Source organism: Chanos chanos, chromosome 3 (genome assembly GCF_902362185.1).
Source record: "Chanos chanos chromosome 3, fChaCha1.1, whole genome shotgun sequence".
In the NCBI taxonomy this organism is placed as follows: domain Eukaryota; kingdom Metazoa; phylum Chordata; class Actinopteri; order Gonorynchiformes; family Chanidae; genus Chanos; species Chanos chanos.
In genome coordinates this window covers 26460725-26481268 of record NC_044497.1, presented here as the reverse complement: position 1 = coordinate 26481268, position 20544 = coordinate 26460725, and the positions used below count along the sequence as shown (strand labels likewise).

Sequence of the window (20544 nt, the reverse complement as noted above, 5' to 3'; positions counted from 1 at the left end):
AACTCATGTGTAACACATTTCACTTTTGTAGACTTGTTTCCCTTTGTAATTGTATCATGTGCAGATTCTGCTTGGAGGTCAATTATGCTGACTCTGTTTGGAGACTCTTTGGTCTCTGAAAAGAGAAATGGTAGTTGTTGCTGTCCCTCTTGCGCATTTTTAAGCTAGCAATTTGTGCTCGCTGTTGTAAAATGCAGTTGTAAGCCATTTCTCCAACCAGCACGATAACAATCAGCTCTCTCCCTTTTCCAGAAATTCCGCAGGCGAGTGCAGGAATCCACCAAAGTCCTGAGGGAGCTGGAGATATCCCTGAGGACCAATCACATCGGGTGAGCCATTTTTTTGTCCCTCCCCTTTTCAACTAAATCTCTTAATCTTTACATAGATCTCAAAAGTTCCTTTCACAGAGAAGTGTGTCTTACAACACCCGCTAAGCTAAGCTAAGTTACGCTAAGAACACCTCCCTCTCCAAGTCTGTGTCTTCAACTGGCACCACCAGTATTGTAAATAAGTTACACAGCTAAGACTGGATAGTGTGTTGACAATAGCACCACTAGTGATATCAGAGGAAAGCAGTTCTATTGTTGAGTGTTTTTCCCCTTTTAAAGAAAGACTCTTTTCTTTTGGGGTTTCCTATTGGGAAGACCTAGCCCATGGTTTCTGCTGGAGACCACAGCTCTTCTGTGCTGTCGTTGCTCTGCCAGTCTCCCCTGCTGTAGAGCTGTGTGGAGGTTTCAGCAATGCCCAGATGGTTCTCATTGTGCTCTTCTTCCACCCCCCACCCCCACCAACCCACAAACCCCAACCCCTTGCTGCCCGAGCAGCAGTTGTAGCCAGCAGGAAGCTCTGTTGTGTATGCTGTGGAGGGCCAGGAAGCCTGGGCGTCCAACAATGGACTGAGTGAAAAGACACAAACACAACACAGTTCACACTTGCTCAAGACTTAAAGCTTATGAATACAAACGAAATGCACAGGCACACATACACACACACAAACACACACACAAACACATGCACACACCTGTATGTACTCAAATAGATATTGTATAACCCACAACCTTGTAAAACGTCCCAGAGATCCGAGCAATGGGCTTCATAGCCTGCTTTATACACAGGGACACGTACGGAGTGTTACATCAGAATGCCCATTCACTGTGGCATCATCACTGACTCAAGTGCCAGGCAGAGATGCACAGGCACACACATGCATGCATGCTGTAAGTCCATTATTCACTCTTCCTCTGCAAGTGCCGTTTGAATCGAAGAACAAAAACAACAGCAAAAATAAACAGACAAACAAACAAACAAATAAATAAATATTACACTTGATAGCTCTCTTTGTCCTCTGAGGCCAAAAATAATCTGTTACAGTCCTTGTTCTTTATTCGCCTAAAAAGCCAACCCTAATGTGTTTCCCATAGAGATCCGCAGGAAAAAAAGAATAGACAAGCTATTTTCAGGGACTTTCTTTGGGCTGGACGAAGTAGAACAGGGGACTGTTTATTGCATGTGTCCGAACTCTGGCCCTTTTCCGATATGTTATTCTGCACTTTGCCAAGACAATCTGAAATAGCATCTGGTCGGACAGGAAAAGAGGAGAAGGGGAGGGGGGTTGTAGACAGGAAACTGATGATGAAGAGAGCCCTCCCCACCCCACCCTTTCATACAATTTCATTGCTCGTCACTCTCTCTCTCTCTCTTTCCATCCCCCATCCCTCTCTCTTGCCCCCCTTTCTCTTTCTTTCGGTGGTGAAGAAGGGTCCTTCCCCACTCACCACTGGCAACTAAGCAAACAGAGGTGTCAGTTTGTCTGCCTCAGTAATCATTGTGTGAGTGTGAGCATGTGCATGTGTGTGTGTGTGTGTGTGTGTGTGTGTGTACACACTCACGCCGGGGAGGCAGACTAAATACACCCGCCGTCAAGGGCTCAACCTCCTCTTCTCCTCTCAGCCATATGCCCTCCACATTCTTTCGCTGAACGCAATGGGAATTCCTTTTGCTTTGAGTTCTCTCCTTCTCTCTCTTTTTCTCTCTCCCCCTCCCTCCTCACAAAACTTCAGCTAAATGGAGGAAATCTGAAGCTGGACTCTTTTTTTCTTCTTTCCGTTGCAGTCTTGCCAAGTCAGTCAGGGGGGAGTCCTTTCTAGACTAGACTGCCTTTAGTTTAAAAATGCCTGTAGATTTAGACTTTCTTTAGGTTGAGGCTTGATTAATGACTAATAAGAACAGTTCTCCTTCTCTCTCATTCTCGTATCCCCTGTCTCCTCTCCCTATCTCTCTCTCTCTTTTACTCTCATATTCTCTCTCTCTGTCTCATTTTTTTGTCCTCCATTCACCACTCTCACCCCCACCTCTCCTCTGTCACAGGTGGGTTCGGGAATTCCTGAACGATGAGAACAGAGGTCTGGATATTCTGGTGGAGTACCTCTCCTTCGCCCAGTGTGCCGTCATGTGAGTATCCAGCACCTCATAGTCAAATGCTTATGATAATCAACTGTGCGCATCCTGCCACTTTGGGATTCAAAAGATTCCTACTAGGTCTATCTGGATCCTTCCAGAAACACCTTAGTCATCTGGACCAGTGTCTGATAGGGGCTGATGGAGAATCAGGATGAGATTGTGGTGACTTGGTGTGTGTGTGTGCGTGCGCGCATTGCTGTGTGTTGGGCATTGGGGCTTGTTTGGACTGTGGTTGGGATGAAACATATGCTGTGCTCTTTTATATCTTGTTATATGCTATAATGTGCCATGCTTATGTGTAATGTGCTTGGTTGGTCCTCCTGCTTTTTGTAACCCTGGACCCCTCCCCTTACTGATCTTATGTCGCTAACTCTACCCTCCGTCCCACCCCACGTCTCTGCCGGCCCCTTTTGTGTGTGTGTGTGCGTGCGTGTGTGTGTGTGTGTGGTGCTCAGGTTGGATTTTGAGGGGCTGGAGAATGGTGAGGAGGGCTCTCTGGACAAGGCTAAGTCCTGGAGCAGGTCCATCGAGGATCTGCACCAGAACGGAGGCCAGCCCTTCTGCAACACGCTGGTGCGCTCGGCGAGGCAGTCGGTCCTGCGGTACGTACGCTCTGGCTGTGCCTTGGCCCCTTGCTTCCTTTGCCTGTAATGCTAACTCTGTTAACCTAGCCTGCTCTCCCATACCGCCCTCTGAATGCTGGGAAAGGGAATGTTGGGTGTCTGTATTTTTCTTATATATCTTATATGTTAAACCTTTAGAAAGTGTCAAAAATCTGAAATGGAAAACTTAAAAAAAGTAGGGGTAGTACCAGGAGGAATGATTGTGTATATGGGGGTAATAAATATTCAGTATCATTCTTCCTGGTGTGATTTGGGGATTGGAGAATCCTAAATATACATAGAAATTCAAACTGTTTTCAGAGACACCCTTGCCTGTCTGAGATCCTTTATCCGTCCTCTGCTGGCCTGTGTTTTCACTTTTCACTGACTAAGGTTTTCTGCTCTCTGTGATGAGAGAGAGTGGATCAGTGACCTCTACTCTGAAAGAGTTTTCTTTTTCAGACCTTAACCTTTCCTGTCTTGCTTGTCACATTGCAGTAAAGCAGACACAGGTTTTCCTCTGCACGTCAGTGGTTTCCTGCACATTTAACCACTTTCATGGGTTTGTCTGTTGTTTTAAAATCAGTATCTGAAAGTGAACGCGACAGATCATCAGATCTGTGCTCTTTGCATGGCATCTCCGACGTCTGTGTGTGTTTATGTGTGTGTTACAACAGGTAGAGCGACTCTAGGAGCTGTCAGAGTCTCTCTGCTATTTGAATCTCACGGAATATCACCATCTCATCTCCTTCCTTCAGATTATCTACTGCTCATCTCCTCTACACACATACTGTTCCTGTTCAACCGGATAGTTCTTCACCCATAGAAAACAATGTTAAAGTCAGGATTTGGACGTGTTGTCCAGTCGTGGGATATGCACATTACATGTTACATTTTTTTTTTAAATTACTGACAAAATATGCCTCAAGGTGATTGACATTACATGCACTGGGAGGTTTTAAGTTGAGAGTGCTTTAGTACTGGGTGGAAGCTCCTTTCTGAGTAATCTAGGTTAAGAAAAAAAAAAACCAAGGGAAAAAAAAAACATTTTACTGCAGGTGATATATTCACCATGAATAAGGTGAGGATGTGGAAGACTGTGTGTGTCGGCTGCCACAGACTGTATGACACACCGTTATGACACCTTAAACTCAGACTGATATCAGAAATCTGACTTCATCTACCTCTTGCTTGAGGCTTTTCTGCAGCTCCCAGCACGCACCAAAAAACCACATGGCTCCATTTCGTGTGTGTTGGATCCTGTGTGTAAAGAGCTGACACATTTTGAGATGTATGCTCAAACCCCCGGTCACATGTGCGCCAGATTCAGCGCACTGAGCTGAAACCTCACTTCCTGTGCTGGGGACACACACGCAAATGATGAAATGACTTACTCTGTGTGTGTTTGTGTGTGTGTGTGTGTGCAGATTCAAATCATGTCAAAAGAGATGAATGCATTAAGAAACCTTTAGGCTTTATACTAAACAGAACTCTGTTTGTTTTTGTGATCATAAATATGACTTGACCTCAGAGAGATGAAATATGAAAAAAGACGTATTAAACTCTGTGGTTGGTGTGTGTTTTTCCATTGCAGTTATAGCACAGCCACAAACAGCAAAACCATCAAGAACTCCAGACTAGTCAGTCAAAAGGATGATGTACATGTTTGCATCATGTGTTTGAGAGCAATTATGAACTACCAGGTACAGTGTTAATGATGTGTCTTAATACTATGAAACTAACACACAACACACAAACTTTGTCTCGTCTTCCTCCCCTAGTGGTTTGTGAAAGAATTACACTGCAACTGAAACTTCATATAGTCACATGTTAAACAAAAATCTCCTGTTCTCTCCTCTCTGTAGTATGGCTTCAATCTGGTAATGTCCCACAAACATGCAGTCAATGAGATTGCCCTAAGCTTGAACAATAAGAATCCCAGGTAAGACTTTACACCTCACCTTAACACCACCAGACAAAAGACCTGTGAGAAAATAATGCTAGAACGACCTGATCAGCCAGTTAAATGTAACTGAGTGAGGCGTTTTCAGGCTGTCAGAATAAACACTTTAGCGAAGATTAGCATCCGGCTAAGCTAAGGGACTTTAAATGAGGACTCATATAAGCTTTTAAGTGAACCTTGAGAAAGCTCCTTTTCTTTTGGGTTTACACTATCACAAATGGAGAAAAAAAAATTTCACTGAAGCAGTTTAGTAAACTGCACAGTTACCACTCCATTACACAGGAACACAAACTCTTCCTCAAAGTGTGAAGTTTCCTGTGAATTTTATGGCCTGTTTTTTCAGTACTCTGCTGACAGAATGACCCAGTATAGAGATGGAACTGGGTAATGGCTCTCAATCCTAGATATTATATTTCAATTTAAAAAGAAAGAAAAAGAAAGGAAAATCTGACAATGCACACAAAGGACTGGTTTTCAGTTAAAGACCATGTCCCAGCTGCTGTGTGTGAGGATACTGTTCACTTGGAACTGTAATGGTATACCTCGCTTTTGTGTGGATCCTGTTCTCCCACTTTGGATGGACTGATTTTTTTTCTTTTTCTTTTGGTCTGTGTAGGACAAAAGCACTAGTTCTGGAGCTGCTGGCTGCTGTGTGTCTGGTTCGAGGAGGTCATGAAATCATTCTCTCAGCATTTGACAACTTTAAAGAGGTACAGCCCCCAGAAAACTCCCCTCAGTGTGTCTCATGGAAAGAAAAAGACATTTTAGTTTCACTGAGTGTCTTTTAAAGCTTTTATATGTCAGGTAGTGACCATTGCTTGTTGTCCTGCTGTTCAGCATGTGGGTCACAAACAATGGCCTTGCACTGAGGAGACTAGAGCTGCATTTGTATAGTGGTTGTGGTGTGAGTGTGTGTGTGTGACTTATAAATGCTACCCCTTGCTTTGTCCATTTGTTTCATTAAACGCACAGATGTGGCTAACTGATCTGTGATAAGAATCAGTTTTTGGTGGGAGAGAGTTACTGCAGACCACATACATTCGCTGCTTGCCTAGTCTTTTTAATGCCGGAAAAACTGGCTAATTACTGTGCTATCGTCGCTCCCAACAGCCCGTATAGCTAATCAGACAAACAGTCATAACAACGTGTAACAACGTGAGAACCGCTTCTCTACATACCTGAATCTGCTCACAGAAACTGGACAGTTTAAAGGGCATAACTCAGAATATGTTGCTCCAGGAAGCAAGCGAGTATCTGAAAAGCACTGGGGCTCGTGACTAGAAGAAAATGTGCTGTTCAGATATGCGGTTAGCGTACATATTTAAATTTAGCGCACGATTAGCATAGTTGGAGCTGGGAAAGCAACGATGGTGTCCCTTTCACTCCCTGTTTTCGCCGCGTGTGGGAGAATTTTGGCGCAGATCTCTATCCCTTCACCGCTATTTTGACTCGGTTCTCTTCCCATGAATATTCTATAATTAGGGCAGATTTTCTCTGCCACTGGACTGTAGTGACCTCTCTGTGGAACACATGCTAGTGTCGGGCAGTAACCCGACACAATAGTCAGGGTCATTAGAAAGCGAAAATTCACAGAATAGTCGTTTTCATATACAGATGGAGCAATCTGAGTAAATGAGTGGTACAAAGTATGTGGAGAACAAACGCTTCTACATAGGTGTGGTTTCTTGGTTGATTGAGCAGTTAGCATCCTATCCTGCCCCGGGTCATGTATCAGGTGGCTAGGGGAAGAGGCCTCCATGGCTTTTCAGGAGAGGTGATTGTTGGGGCCGCACACGTTTCGAAATCTAAAAATACACGTTTACGAATGAAGCGTCGCAAGGAACACAGGCAGTGGTCTAGTTTGAATAACAGTCATACGGTCAGAGGAGTCATCCTTCATCGTCAACATGTGGACGGGTGAGTATGTGGCTCACACCAAAAGGAACCCACAGGCCTGAGTATCTGTTTTACATGGAGAAGTTTTCCGGTGGCCCTCAGCCATGACCTGAATTGGTTCCAGGTTGACGGTGTGCCCGTCCACCGGGCACAGGTGGTCACATTGCGTTGTTAAAATGAGAAAAAGGATTCTTTTTATATATGTATATTTTAAATGATGAACCACCACGAAAACAAACAGTGAAAGAGTGGTCCAAGTTGACCTCTGTTTAAACGTCTCTTTTTTTCTCCCAGTGGAAATCCAAACACAGAGGGATGATAGTTGAGTGAAGATGAAAACAGTGTGCTGTGGTTGTCTGAGTCACCACATTTCAACCCAGTCGAGTGCTTTTGAACTATGAAAAATTGTCTGAGACGATATTTTTCACCACTATCAACAAAACAATAAAATGATAGAATACAGAAGAGGCACCGACTGTATACTGTGGAGTGTTTGAATGGTTATATATGAGTACATAACAGCCTCTCAGTTGAATATCATGACAGTTTAAATTTTTCAAACATACCTTTCATATCCCGTCCATTAAAAGAAAGATCCCTAAGATGACGTTTTTGGGGAAGGCATGGTAGATCTTGGTGACTAAATATAATTGGTCATGTTGTTGCAGGTGTGTAAAGAGAAGCATCGCTTTGAAAAGCTGATGGGCTATTTCCGCAGTGAGGATGGAAACATTGACTTCATGGTAAGAGACAATAACAAAGGATAAATAAGGTGGTCTTTTTCTTTCAGTGGAGCGTAATTGTCAGCCTTGTTTGTCATTTCTGTCCTAGGTGGCCTGTATGCAGTTCATCAACATTGTGGTCCATTCTGTGGAGGACATGAATTTTCGTGTCCATTTGCAGTATGAGTTTACCAAGCTTGGCCTGGATGAGTTCCTGGAGGTAAAAAAAAATGAAGTCTGACTATCATGAGCCTTTAAAGAAGCATGAATATATTTATTAGAATTAAAACTAGAAACAGCACAAAGAAAGGCTCATCAGGAAAACTCATTGTTTTCTGATTCATTTCTTTTTTATACATAAAAAACAAGAAAAAAGATTTTTAAAAATATTTTAAATGATGAGCCACAGTGAAAAGAATCAGAGTGAGAGAGAAGTCCAAATTGACCTCTTGTCTTTTCTCCTAACAGAAATCCAAGCACACAGAGAGCGATAAGCTGTCTGTCCAGATCCAGGCTTACCTGGACAACGTGTTTGATGTTGGCGGACTTCTGGAGGACGCAGAGACCAAAAACGTGGCTCTGGAGAAAGTGGAGGAGCTGGAGGAGCACCTGTCTCATGTAAGAGCTCAGTAACAACCTGAATTTATAACAGTAGTCACAGGAAGTATGTCGTTTGTCTTGCTACCCCATGTCCCCTCTCAGATTATGACAGTTATTTTGTGATAAACTTGTACTGGCAAGATTTCCTGGCTAGCGTTGCACTGTAGCACACGCACAGTGTACTCTTATCTGCCCAGTGCAATCAACTCTGCTTTTCAAATAGGTCATGTTTTTAGTTCAGGCTTTCCTCTCCTTCGCCTTGTGTATTGTTACCCTACTCACACGTGTGGCGAGTGTGTGCATGTGTGTCTGTGTGCGTGTGTGTGTGTGTTTAAGAATCTGAGTCAGACTTTGTTTCAGAGGGCTGTAAATGCCAGTAAATGAAAACAATTCCTCAGATTGTTAATGTGGGGACAGTCTGAGTTGTGGGCTGGCCTTCAGAGCTACGGCGTATTGTCGTAGCAAAGGTCACGGGCCTGTTGCTCCCATTCGCTGAGAGAATATCCCCAAACAACCTGTGTGATCTCAGACTGTCAGGCATTATGGGGGAGGATAAGTGAAAAGAATTCCCCAAATATTCCCTGCAGTGTGTCAGAATCTTCACATCCAAAAGTGAAACTGCTGACACACCCATTACTGCTGTGTCATACCACCAGCTGAATCTCATCCCTTATTAATGCTAGTGTGTGTGTGTGTGTGTGTGTGTGAGAGAGAGAGAGAGAGAGAGAGAGAGAGAAGTGAAAATCAGATAGGGAGGGAAAGAAAGAGAGAAGAGCAAGAAAAGAGGGAAGAGAAGAGTAGATGCGGGATAGTTACTTAGACTGCAAGATCAATAATTGGATTTCCCCCTCCTCCCTCCCAGTGCCTCTCGTCCTATCCTCAGTCTCTCCTCTGACTCTTTCACTTTCTCGTTCCTCCCCTGCATGGCTTAGGTGACGGAGAAGCTTCTGGATGTGGAGAATGAGACGATGATGAAAGTGGCAGAGCTGGAGAAACAGCTCCTACATAAAGATAAGGAACTCAGTGCCATCAGGGTAGGTCACCTGTCAATCATCCCGCCTGCTTGTTTATGTCATCATGTCAAAAGTCTTTATACTGTCAGCATCATATATTATCAGTGTAATCAGATCAGTCAAACTCTGTGTTGTTACGCACTCAAATGGCCTTTAATGGGCAGTATGTATCGTACAGTAGGACCATGTGTTTAGGACAAGATCTTTGTGAAGATGTTTTATAATGGAAGTCACTACTTGGCAAAGCTGACTCATCATGTCATGTCGGACGTCTTGTTTACAATCATATGGCTCTGTAATTTAAGATGTTATCAGTCAGGATTTTAACACATGTTCGTTTGGGTCTATAAGAATGACTAAGATTTCTCTTTACTTAATTTGTTCAGATTTAAAAGCAGTGACGTTATTCTGGTGTTTTCTGAGACTCATTAGTGCTTCCAGCACTGGGTTTAATGGCATTGTTTAACTGATCTTAAACTAATTGGTTGGAAACATTGGTGACTGAATACTTTAGAGGTATCAGATTGCTGTCTTATTACAGTTAATAACAGGCATCCACCACTGTCAGATGTATATCTCAACATCAAAGTCTGGTTCACTCTGCACTACCTCACTGTTCTCCCCTCACTCCTCTTCTCCCCGCCATTGTCCAATAGGAGACGTATGAATCAACAAGTTCCCAGGTTCACACGCTGCGGCGGATGATCCAGGAGAAGGATGCTGCCTTCCAGAAGCACAGCATCATCGAGAAACGCCTGCTGGAGCTGGAACAGCAGGGCACCATCCGTGTGCGCAAGCAGCCTGACGGAGACATCTCCATCGAGGCCCTGGGTGGAGGTGGCAGTGGTGGTGGTGGAGGGGCTGGGATACCCCTGGGAGAGCTGGGTCAGTTCATTTTGGGTTCAGCAGGAGCTGGAGGTCTTGAAGGCAGCTCCTCTGCCATGGTCGAAGACCCAGAACCTCCTCCCCCACCTCCTCCACCTCCACCTCCTCCACCCCTGCCGCCTGCTTCAGGTAATGATGAAGCCAGAGATCCTGAATCTTCAAACAGCATTGAGGTTCAAATGAGGACGGCATGGCTCGGAGTCTCGGCTGTTTCATTGCTACTACTCCCACTAGATAGATGTCAAACTGTAATACGTGTCAAGCATTGAAATCAATCCCTTAATCTGCTTTTATGTTTGATTTATTCAAAGATTTATTAAATTTATTCAAAAAAGATTTATTCAAAATCTCATCAAGATGTTTCTTGCTCATCAGACGTCCCAGAGCTTCTTGAAACAGCACTTTCTATTCTGAAAGGGTTGTACTAGTTTTCACAGGAAAAGGAAAAGCAAAGGGAGTTTCCTTCAGCTCTGCAGAGCCAAGAGACTCCAGCTAAGGGACTGAGTCCCACACTATGGAGGAAACAGCTGGCTTGTGTTGGACTTATTAATGATCATCTGTGCCCAACAATAGCTGATATTGTTCCTGTCTATATGTTAATGCACTTAGTTCCTACCTCTAATTAACGTCATTTCTCATGCTTGAGTCATTGGCTGTCGTCTGCTTCACAGGCGTTCCTGTCCCACCACCTCCACCTGCGGCTCCACCTTTACCTGGACCATCTCCATCTGTGGTTCTCAGTGTGGGACTGTCAGGTGAGAACTGACTTAGGGTAAAATGTGTGTGTGTAACAATAATATGTGTTGTAGGGACTCTATGCTAAAGGCTGAACTTGGCATATGCTGTCTGTCTCTCTAATTCTAATGGTTCTTTAGCTATCCGCATTAAGAAGCCAATAAAGACCAAGTTCCGTTTGCCGGTGTTCAACTGGACGGCTCTGAAACCCAATCAGATTAACGGCACCGTATTCAACGAGATCGACGATGAACGCGTGCTTGAGGTGCATTGAAGTTCGTCACTCATCACCGTGTCTAATCCAAGCAGAAATTGCAGTGGTCATTTGCATTGAGTAGAGAACTCACAAAATATAATCATGCAGTGTCTTCATAAGTACAAGTAGAAGCTCTTTGGTGTTATTTGTATGAATGTGTGTTTACTGGTTACCTGTAGGAACTGGATCTGGAGAAGTTTGAGGATCTGTTTAAGACCAAAGCTCAGGGCCCAGTGGTGGACCTGTCTTCCACTAAAAACAAAGTCTCACAAAAGGCCATGAACAAAGTCACTCTCCTGGATGCCAACCGCTCCAAGAACTTGGCCATCACCTTGCGCAAGGCCAACAAGAGCACAGAGGAGATCTGCAAAGCCATTCAGACGTAAGGACAATCCTCACACACTCACACGCTTCTTCACAATATGGAATACCAGTTTATGGTAATACCAGGCCATTTGGGAGCAAGCAGAGCTCTGCTCTAATGTTCAGTGAATGAAATACTATGAGAGACTGAGGTTCTTTGGTTGATTTTTCAAAGTCAACAAAATTCAACTCATTCTACCTCCTCAAATCAGACCGACCCAATTCCTGACATCTGCTGTGTTTTGATCAGGTTTGACTTGAAGGCGCTGCCGGTGGACTTTGTGGAGTGCCTGATGCGTTTCCTGCCCACTGAAGCAGAGAGCAAGGCTCTGAAACAGTACGAGAAGGAGCGCAGGCCTGTGGAGCAGCTGGCTGAGGAGGATCGCTTCATGCTGTACTTCAGCAAGATCGAACGGCTCACTCAGAGAATGAACATCATCACCTTCGTTGGTAACTTCAGCGAAAACGTCAGCATGTTGACCCCGGTGAGCCAATCAGTTGTCAGAATGTCAACATGTTGACCCCGGTGAGCCAGTCAGTTGTCAGAATGTCAACATGTTGACCCTGGTGAGCCAGTCAGTTGTCAGAATGTCAACATGTTGACCCTGGTGAGCCAGTCAGTTGTCAGAATGTCAACATGTTGAACCTGGTGAGCCAGTCAGTTGTCAGAATGTCAACATGTTGACCCTGGTGAGCCAGTCAGTTGTCAGAATGTCAGCAGGTTGACCCTTGTGAGCCAGTCAGCAGCCAGTCAGTGTGTGACCATCTCTGAGTTGTGAGGAAGATCATGTGTGTCTCTGTGCTGACTACTGAGTAAGATAGGCTTGATTACCAGGTCTAATTTTTACATGCTGTGGTTAGGACTGTCACCTTATGTATCATTCAGTTAATGTATGAAGTAATGAGCAGGTTGTGATTTAGTAATTTATTATTAATTTTTTTTTTATTTTACAGCAACTCAACGCAATTATTGCGGCATCTGCATCAGTGAAGACGTCTCCCAAGTTAAAAAGAATGCTTGAGGTAAACTCCTTTCTTATCTCTACCTGCTTTATCAGTGATCAGAGAATCTCTGTTTTAGTTTTTTTTTTTTTTTTTACTGAATGACAGCTGGATGCTAATTTAACGCCACTGTATCTGTTCTCTCTCTCTCTCTCTCTCTCTCTCTCTCTCTCTCCCTCTCTCCCTCTCTCTCTCCGTCTGTGTGTTCAGATCATTCTTGCATTGGGAAACTACATGAACAGCAGTAAGAGAGGATCTGTGTATGGCTTTAAACTGCAGAGCCTGGATCTGGTAAGAGAACTCCCAGAACCAAACCGCTTAAAGAGGATTATCATAGAGTCACACCTTCATAAGATCAATAGAACTCTGTTACGACATGCATAAATATTACCATTAACTGCTTTTATTGTTTATCTTAAGAGCAGTAAATCAGTGTAATGCGTGCCATGGCACGTAATTATGTCATAGCAGATTTGTAACATGCGGTTCTAGCTTTTCACGGTCGTTGTGATGGACTTCTTAAACGCCTATGAAGTGGAATAACGCTGTTGTGACATATTTTGTTCTTTCTCAGCTGTTGGACACTAAGTCCACGGACAGGAAGATGACATTGCTTCACTACATAGCTCTCATAGTGAAGGAGAAGTACCCTGAGCTTGCTAACTTCTATAATGAGTTGCACTTTGTAGACAAAGCTGCTGCAGGTAAGCGCCCTCATACAACCAGGCTTCACTGAAGAACAATACACTGCCAGCTAGTGATTATCTCCCACTGGAGAGATCTTTTTACACTGCATGAGTATGATTTGAGTATGTGAATATGCTGGAGTGTAAATATTCATGCTTATATATGGACATAGGAGTACATGTGAATGTATGTGATCTCATTTTTGTACCCTGTGTGTGTGTGTGTGTGTGTGTGTGCGCGCGCGTGCGTGCGTGTGTGCACATGTGCAGTGTCTCTGGAGAACGTTCTGTTGGATGTTCGGGAATTGGGGAAAGGCATGGATTTGATTAAGAGAGAGTGCAGTCTCCATGACCACGCTGTGCTGAAGGGTTTCCTGCAGACCAGCGACACACAGCTGGACAAACTGCAGAAAGACGCCAAGACCGCAGAGGTGCTGTGACCGCACGCAACGCGCCCACAATGCTCATACACAGACACAGACCATCACAACAATACATTACAATACACACACAGATGACATTCACAGCAGAACCAATCAGATGTCATGACACCGGGTCACTCTTCACTATTACACCATGCATACATACAAAGCCATTGTACTCCACAACACAATTCACACAGACAAAGACACTCTTCACCAGTTCACAATACCTCAGTGACAGGAGACACACACAGTCATATAGATCTCACTCAAACTGACACTGGGCCCAAACACTTTTGAGACTGGTGTCTGTGGACTGTGAAAGATTTTTGTTTTTCACAACACAGTTCAATATAACAACAGACTATTCATTTCGTATTCCACTTAACATGGTTTTATTGTCGCGACAGACCTATATTTGCAGTGAAATTCACCCTGTTCCTGTACTAACACGTTAACTCCTCTCTTTTCAGGAGGCCTTTAACAATGTGGTGCTTTATTTTGGCGAGAGTCCGAAGACCACACCCCCATCCGTGTTCTTCCCTGTTTTTGTGCGCTTCATCAAATCCTACAAGGTAACTACACACACCATGAAAATGACTCCAAACAGTAAGTCACCCTAATCACCTGAGCACACAAAGAATGAAATAATTTGTTTTTTTGTTGTCGACGACTTAAAAATAGGAATAGAAACAGTTCCAGGAATGTGAACTATGCGTGATACATAATTTCCATTGGTCTTACCTCAAAACTACTCAGTACAGACCCCTGTGTTTATGAGGACATCTGCACTGCAGGGTGTAAGTGTGTGTGTGTTAGTGTGCGTCTCTGTGTCTCTGTGTCTGTGTGTTTGTGGCTGCTCTTAGCCCTTGGAGAAGGTCCTCCTCTCTGAACTGCAGAAGGAGGAGGAGCAGAAGGTGTAGAGAGTCAGTCTGTGTTCCAATAACAGGAAGGAGCAGCTGGGGCACTGTGCAGGAGCAGCTGGTCAGTTAAGAGTGGACCTTGCCTCCACCCCTCTGACCTCTCCCCCTGCTCCCCAGCCCGCCCCACCTACAGCTCTCTTCCTCAGATTGTTCTCAAACTGGATTTATGAATCTGACTGAGGAAATCTGTGTGTGTGTGTGTGTGTGTGTGTGTGCGCGTGTGTGTGTGTGTGCGCGTGTGTGTGTGTGCGCGCGCGCGTGTGTGTGTGTGTGTGTGTGCGTGCGTGTGTGTGTGCGCGTTCAAATCCAGTTCAAATGACTTAGATCCCTGTCATTGTAATTTTCTTCTTTTCCTCAGAAAAGTGCAGAGTTCCCTGACCGCTGATGTGGAAGGTGTTGTGTCAGGGTTGTTAATGCCCTCTTGTGATTAAAGCTGTGTGTGTGTGTGTGTGTGTGTGTGTGTGTGTATCTCTGCAGGAGGCAGTGGAAGAGAATGAACAGAGGAAAAGACAAGAGGAAATCATGCGGGAGAAACTACTTGCACAAGAAGCTAAGCAGCAGGACCCCAAGGTACCAGCTCCTTCACATTCAGTCAAAAGCACGAAAAAACCCTAAAAAAAAATATTATAGGAGACCTTAAGACTAAACACGATGGGTCGTCAATACTGTATATGGACCAGTTCATCAAAACTAATGATAATGCAAAAACCATGAAAAATGGCACGTGAAAATTAAAGCCCATTGAACTGCTGGATTTTTTTCAGTAAGTTAAAAGTTAAAATGACTGAACTGAAATGAAAATGACCCAACTAAACTGTACCTACATGCTGAAAAGCTAATTCAGAGCTTGTTCCCTCAAGGCTAATTGCTATTCTGTTGTTCTTTTTTAAGCCACAATATTCATTACAGCCTTCAAAAGATTACACTTAACTCATCTTAATCAGTATGTTTGACTGTAATTAGTGCACTTTAAGATGAGCAATAAAACCACTTAGTTTGGCAGTTATTAGGCTTGGCAACTAGGTATACATGCAGATCAGCAAAATGGGATGGTGAATGTGTGTGTGTGTGTGTGTGTGTGTTTGTACGTGTGTGTGCATGCCGTGCAGGTGCAGGCACAGAAAAAGAGGCAGCAGCAGCAGGAGCTGATTGCAGAGCTGCGCAGACGCCAAGCCAAAGATCACCGGCCCGTTTATGAGGGCAAGGACGGCACCATCGAAGACATCATCACAGGTGGGCTGACCGGAACCCCTGCAGGCCTCCATCTCCGTTGCCACGGTTACAGCGCAGGGGCCAGAATCACTGTGGTGGTTGACTGCTCCAGCCAACAGCAGTGCACACTGTGCTACGTGCTCAGAACACCACAGTGCTTAGAATTATGACACGTTTCACCTCCGAATCAGCCAATGATCTGGTGTCACAAACTCAGGGGAATCTGCATTATGAGGTCATAGAGAAGCAGTATTGACAGATTTAACCTCAGGGTCGTAATAGAACTGGTAACCAGCTCTTCCTATCTCTTCATTATGCAGGGAGGCTTCATTAATCAGCATTAATGTATGTGTTTCAATACATCTAAACACATAATACTCCCATACAGTGCAGCTTGTGACCCTGTGTGTTTCTCTCTTGAATGGCTCTAATGGCGTGTCTTAACTGGGCTCTGAATGGGAAATTAAGGCCTGTTCCAATGTCATAGAGGGCTGGGAGATTTTGGTTAACACATTAAGGGTAAAGGGTTAACACTGGATGAACACTGTCTCCTTTATCCACCTGTAAAGTACCATCTGAAAACAGCAGCCACTAAATCCACAGAAATGACCCTTTTTTTTAATTTTTTCAGTTTCTCAGTGCCAGTGTGCTGATAAGGAGTGGGGTGAGTTATTGGCTGCTGTTAGCTGATAGTCCACTTGCAGTAATTCTGGAGTCCAGTCCCTCAGGCAGAAGATTAGACAGTACCTTTTTTGTGTTAGCTACATGCTAACACAGCTTTCTCAGCCAAACACAAACTTTGTTGTTAATAGATTGGTTGAATCAGATGTGTTCGCGCTGAGCCAAAACATCAAAATCTGTTGTCTACTGAGTTGCATAGGACTGGTGTTAAGAAGGACAGCTGAGATAAACTTCCAAAGTAAAAAGCTCTCCATGTTCTAGGCTAATGGTATATGTATTGTTTACAGGTCTTGCTTTCCCCTCAAAGGACATGTACTGTCACAGTGTCAGACATGATGTGTTGTCTCTCTGACTGTTCCCCTTCCCCTCCTCTCAGTGTTGAAGAGCGTGCCCTTCACAGCACGTACGGCCAAGCGAGGCTCGCGCTTCTTCTGTGACACCAACCTGTACGACGAGTCCAACTGCTAGCCCCCCCAACCCAACTCCCCCCCCAAAACACCCCTAATGCTAAGGTTGTCTATATTCTCTTCGGTTATCCCCCCCTCCCCCGCATGAACCAAAGCCCTCGCATGACCTCCACGTGACCTTCACATGACCTTGAAAAACTTCCATCACCACCATCACATCATCTCACTAACCCGTTTTTTTATATGAAAGAATGGGGATTTCCTGTTTTATTTGTGTGGGGTGCTATCAAATAAGGGCCAGACTAGTCAAACCTCTGCTTTGGGAATGATTGGCAATCCCCACTCTCAAATTATATTTGGTAGTTATGTTTGTATTTAGTGTATGCATTTTAATGAAGAGCTCCTACAGGAACTATGAGTGAGCATACAACTGGATTTTCCACAGCCGAAATCCAAAATTCCGTAAATTCTCCAGTGGAGCTGGGCATCATACATGGAATTGGTAAAATACCAGTCCATAAATAGAGGATTTTTCCAAGCTTCACTTCCATAAATAGACAATGTTTCCAAACGCCAGTTCCATTCGTCAGAGTGGCAGAACAGAGAATATGGAAAATATCTTTTTTTTTTTTTTTTTGCTGAAAGTGTGTCTCTATTCTAAATATCCCATACTTATCTCAGAGGTTTGGCTTTATTATTGGTCCTTATTGCGATACACTGGGTTTGTCATTCTTAAACATGTCAGTCACATTTCTTTCCACCTGAACTGTTTCTTATACCTTTCCAACAGAGCAGAGGATTGGTCTGAGTAAATATGGGCTGTTACTAAACCAAGGGTAAGGAAGGCAGTGCGGAGGTTGGCTACGTTACGCTCCTGTCTGCCTTGGCTGTGGTGTCAGCTGCTTCAGCTAGCGTGTTACATAATAAAAGTAGGGAGAGAGAGAGAGAGACTAAGGCATATATATGCTTCACTTCAGAAAGTCTCTGTTATGCATAATGTTTGCTGTTATACCAACCCTAGTAGTATCAGCATTAAACGAGTCAGGACTACTCAACAGTAAGTGCAGATTCTAGTCTGTCTTTCTTTGCATGTTAGTGCTCGCAAGCTAGTTATATGTGTGTAGTCGAGGAAAGTATATTGTAAAAATCGTACAGATTTATTGAATAAGTATGTATTACTGCCTGTTACAGTGCTATATGGAACAGAATATGTACACTGATAACCATAGGACTTTGACAAATTCTGTGGCTCCAGCCTGAATAATTGATTTAGCCTTTTCCCACAAGGTTTTCCTGCATGAAGCCAGTACGTGCGTAAACAGAGAGATCAGATCCTTTTGGAAAGGAAAAAATAGTTCAGAAGTGACTCTATATCATTTCTGGTCTATGAACTCACTGTTGCATGGAACATCTTGTTTGTCCAACTGCTGTATGCACTCTGTCATTTTTCGCTAGCATGTCTGTAAACGTCTGCTTCAGTGCTACGCTAACTGTGATGTCCAGCATGTACGTCTGTCTGGTGTTCAACAAGCTCGAACAGAAGGCCTGTCTTACACATAACCGCATAATTCAAAGGGGAACACAGAGACATAATTTCATAGACCACTTTTTTCCCCATTCTTCACCGAGTTGTATCTTATCTGAGTATAAAACGCTAACTTTGGAGCTTCTCAAGAGCTTGCTGATCGCTATTATTGTTTGTCTCTTAAAGAGATGTTACATCCTATAATGTCTGTAAAATTATAACTATGTTTTTTCCTCTAACTTGCCACAAAAACCGTTGCGTTGGATTTTCTGTTTGTCTGTGACACTGTGTTGATTTTCTAAATGCAAGGCCATTGGCAGGCATCAAACCTTTCACAGACACGCATCTGACTTTCTGACTTTTAGATCCTTGAACAGAAATCAAGTGATGGATATTTTTGTAGATATTAAGAATCAAAAGAATGAGATGTAGTGTTTATGCAGAGCTTGTGTTGTAGTTTGGTGTTTAATTTGGATGTGGTGTGATGCCTCGGGGTCAGGTTTTGATAACTGGAGTGCTCCCTTGTCTAACTTTAACTGTTTCCGTTACCCACTGACAGATCTGCGGAGCCAGCCCTTCCTGCGAGCTGATGCACTGATTCGGAATGGATGGAAACGACCCTAAACCGCTGTCACCCCCCCTCACACACTCACCCCTTCCCAAACCCCCCTCCTCGGTCTTCCCCCTTCTCCTGCTTGCCTCTGAGGTTCCGTCTTCCTCCGATTCGGAACAACGGAATGACAGGAAGTCTGGACTCACCTAATGTTTTTCATTTTAGGGAGATGAGGAGAAAGGCTCTGCTATTTATTAATGGAAATCCTGTATGGACACTGCACTGGAGGCTCTCTCTCTCTTTTTTCTCTCAACAAACCGTAAAAAGCACAGACATTAGGGTTACCCACCCTTTCCTTCTTCAGACTCTCTCTCTCCCTCCCTCTCTCTCTCTCTCTCTCTCTCTCTCTCTCTCTCTTTCTCTCGTACACTCACAAAAACATGGAAAATTCAGCGAGCATCAGTGTGTTACGCTGTTGGAACAGGAAGAGATATTTCCATGAGAAGGAGAGTGTATAGAACCGGTTGGGTTTTTTTTTTGGGTGCCTGAGGTTCTAGGGACACTTGCCTCTAACAGAAGGGGAGGGGTACCCAGTTAACCCCTGCAGCGCCTGCCAACCTGAAATTGTCTCTCATTTCCAAGGATTTCCTCATATTGTGCAATCGACGCAAGACTGGGACTGGATATCGAAAGACAAAAACATTGTCATCGTGATATCTGTCCCAATAAGAACTTGCCTGTGTTGTTGTTGTTTTTTTTTTTTGTCTTTGCCTCTCTGCAGATATCTAGACTCAAGAGCTCCCCCTCTACCCCCCTGGTTCTTTAACTGCTTGGATCAAGCTAGTCAAACCAAAACTCTGTCTTTGTCTTTTCTTGTTTCTAAAAGAAAGTGCCTTCTTTTTTTTGACAGTATTATTGCTTAATACATTTAGCCATTTTTTTAAGTATCTAAGGTATATATATTTTTCTTTTGATCTCTTTTTTGTACCTACTTTTGTATCATAACAGAATCTTAAAATACTGTAAATAGAATATGCAGCCGTGATGAAATCTAATCTCTGCTTTAATCGAACTTCTTTGCTTTTTCTAAACTTTTTTTTTTAATGTTAAGGACATAAAAGTAATTAACTCTGTGGTCTGCAGATTCTTGATATCTGCCTTCTGTAATTTCTTTGTTCATTCCTTGAAATGAAGTGTTGGATTGTAAAACCACTAATATCCACATATCGGCTGAATTACCTGTGTCGAGAATGTTTACCGCCATTAACATTTAAAGCAAAAAGCTCAGTTTAGTCAGCTCTGATTGCAGTGTAATCTTCATAACAAAATACTTCGTCAACCAATACAACAAATGATCTTGGGACTCCCTTTGGGAGCATAAACCCAAAGGGGTAGACCTTTTTCTTTAATTTTGGAATATCATTAGCAACATTTGGCCTAAGCACAAATATACCTCTTACTATTCAGGCCCATACAACTGAGCAAAAACAAAGTCTAATGAATGTAACTGATTTTTTTTTTTTTCAACCTCCAGTTGACTTTAGAGGTTTTACAATCCAGATCATGATTGAAGTGGAACACTTTTTAAATTTTTTTTTTTTCTGTTTAATAGTTTTGAATGGGATTAGTTGACACTTT

General features: G+C 43.5%; 1 protein-coding gene across 2 annotated transcripts in view; it reads left to right on the top strand.

The window, feature by feature from the left end:
* Positions 1–19820, top strand: part of fmnl3 (formin-like 3) — a 35612-nt gene extending 15792 nt beyond the window's left edge. Inside the window, exons 4-28 of one of the 2 annotated variants that reach the window (XM_030767976.1) lie at positions 253–329; positions 2368–2451; positions 2916–3062; positions 4657–4765; positions 4928–5004; positions 5642–5735; positions 7590–7664; positions 7753–7863; positions 8112–8261; positions 9176–9277; positions 9913–10263; positions 10600–10618; positions 10813–10896; positions 11017–11141; positions 11312–11514; positions 11746–11980; positions 12450–12518; positions 12708–12788; positions 13072–13201; positions 13454–13614; positions 14079–14180; positions 15006–15098; positions 15638–15761; positions 16798–16933; positions 18913–18990. In XM_030767976.1, the coding sequence (XP_030623836.1) occupies positions 253–329; positions 2368–2451; positions 2916–3062; positions 4657–4765; positions 4928–5004; positions 5642–5735; positions 7590–7664; positions 7753–7863; positions 8112–8261; positions 9176–9277; positions 9913–10263; positions 10600–10618; positions 10813–10896; positions 11017–11141; positions 11312–11514; positions 11746–11980; positions 12450–12518; positions 12708–12788; positions 13072–13201; positions 13454–13614; positions 14079–14180; positions 15006–15098; positions 15638–15761; positions 16798–16889 (2895 nt within the window). In that variant the 3' untranslated portion in view covers positions 16890–16933; positions 18913–18990. Of the gene's footprint in view, positions 1–252; positions 330–2367; positions 2452–2915; positions 3063–4656; positions 4766–4927; positions 5005–5641; positions 5736–7589; positions 7665–7752; positions 7864–8111; positions 8262–9175; positions 9278–9912; positions 10307–10599; positions 10619–10812; positions 10897–11016; positions 11142–11311; positions 11515–11745; positions 11981–12449; positions 12519–12707; positions 12789–13071; positions 13202–13453; positions 13615–14078; positions 14181–15005; positions 15105–15637; positions 15762–16797; positions 16934–18912 lie in introns of both variants that reach the window. The other variant, XM_030767977.1, reaches the window with a different exon arrangement.
* Positions 19821–20544: the final 724 nt, after the last annotated feature.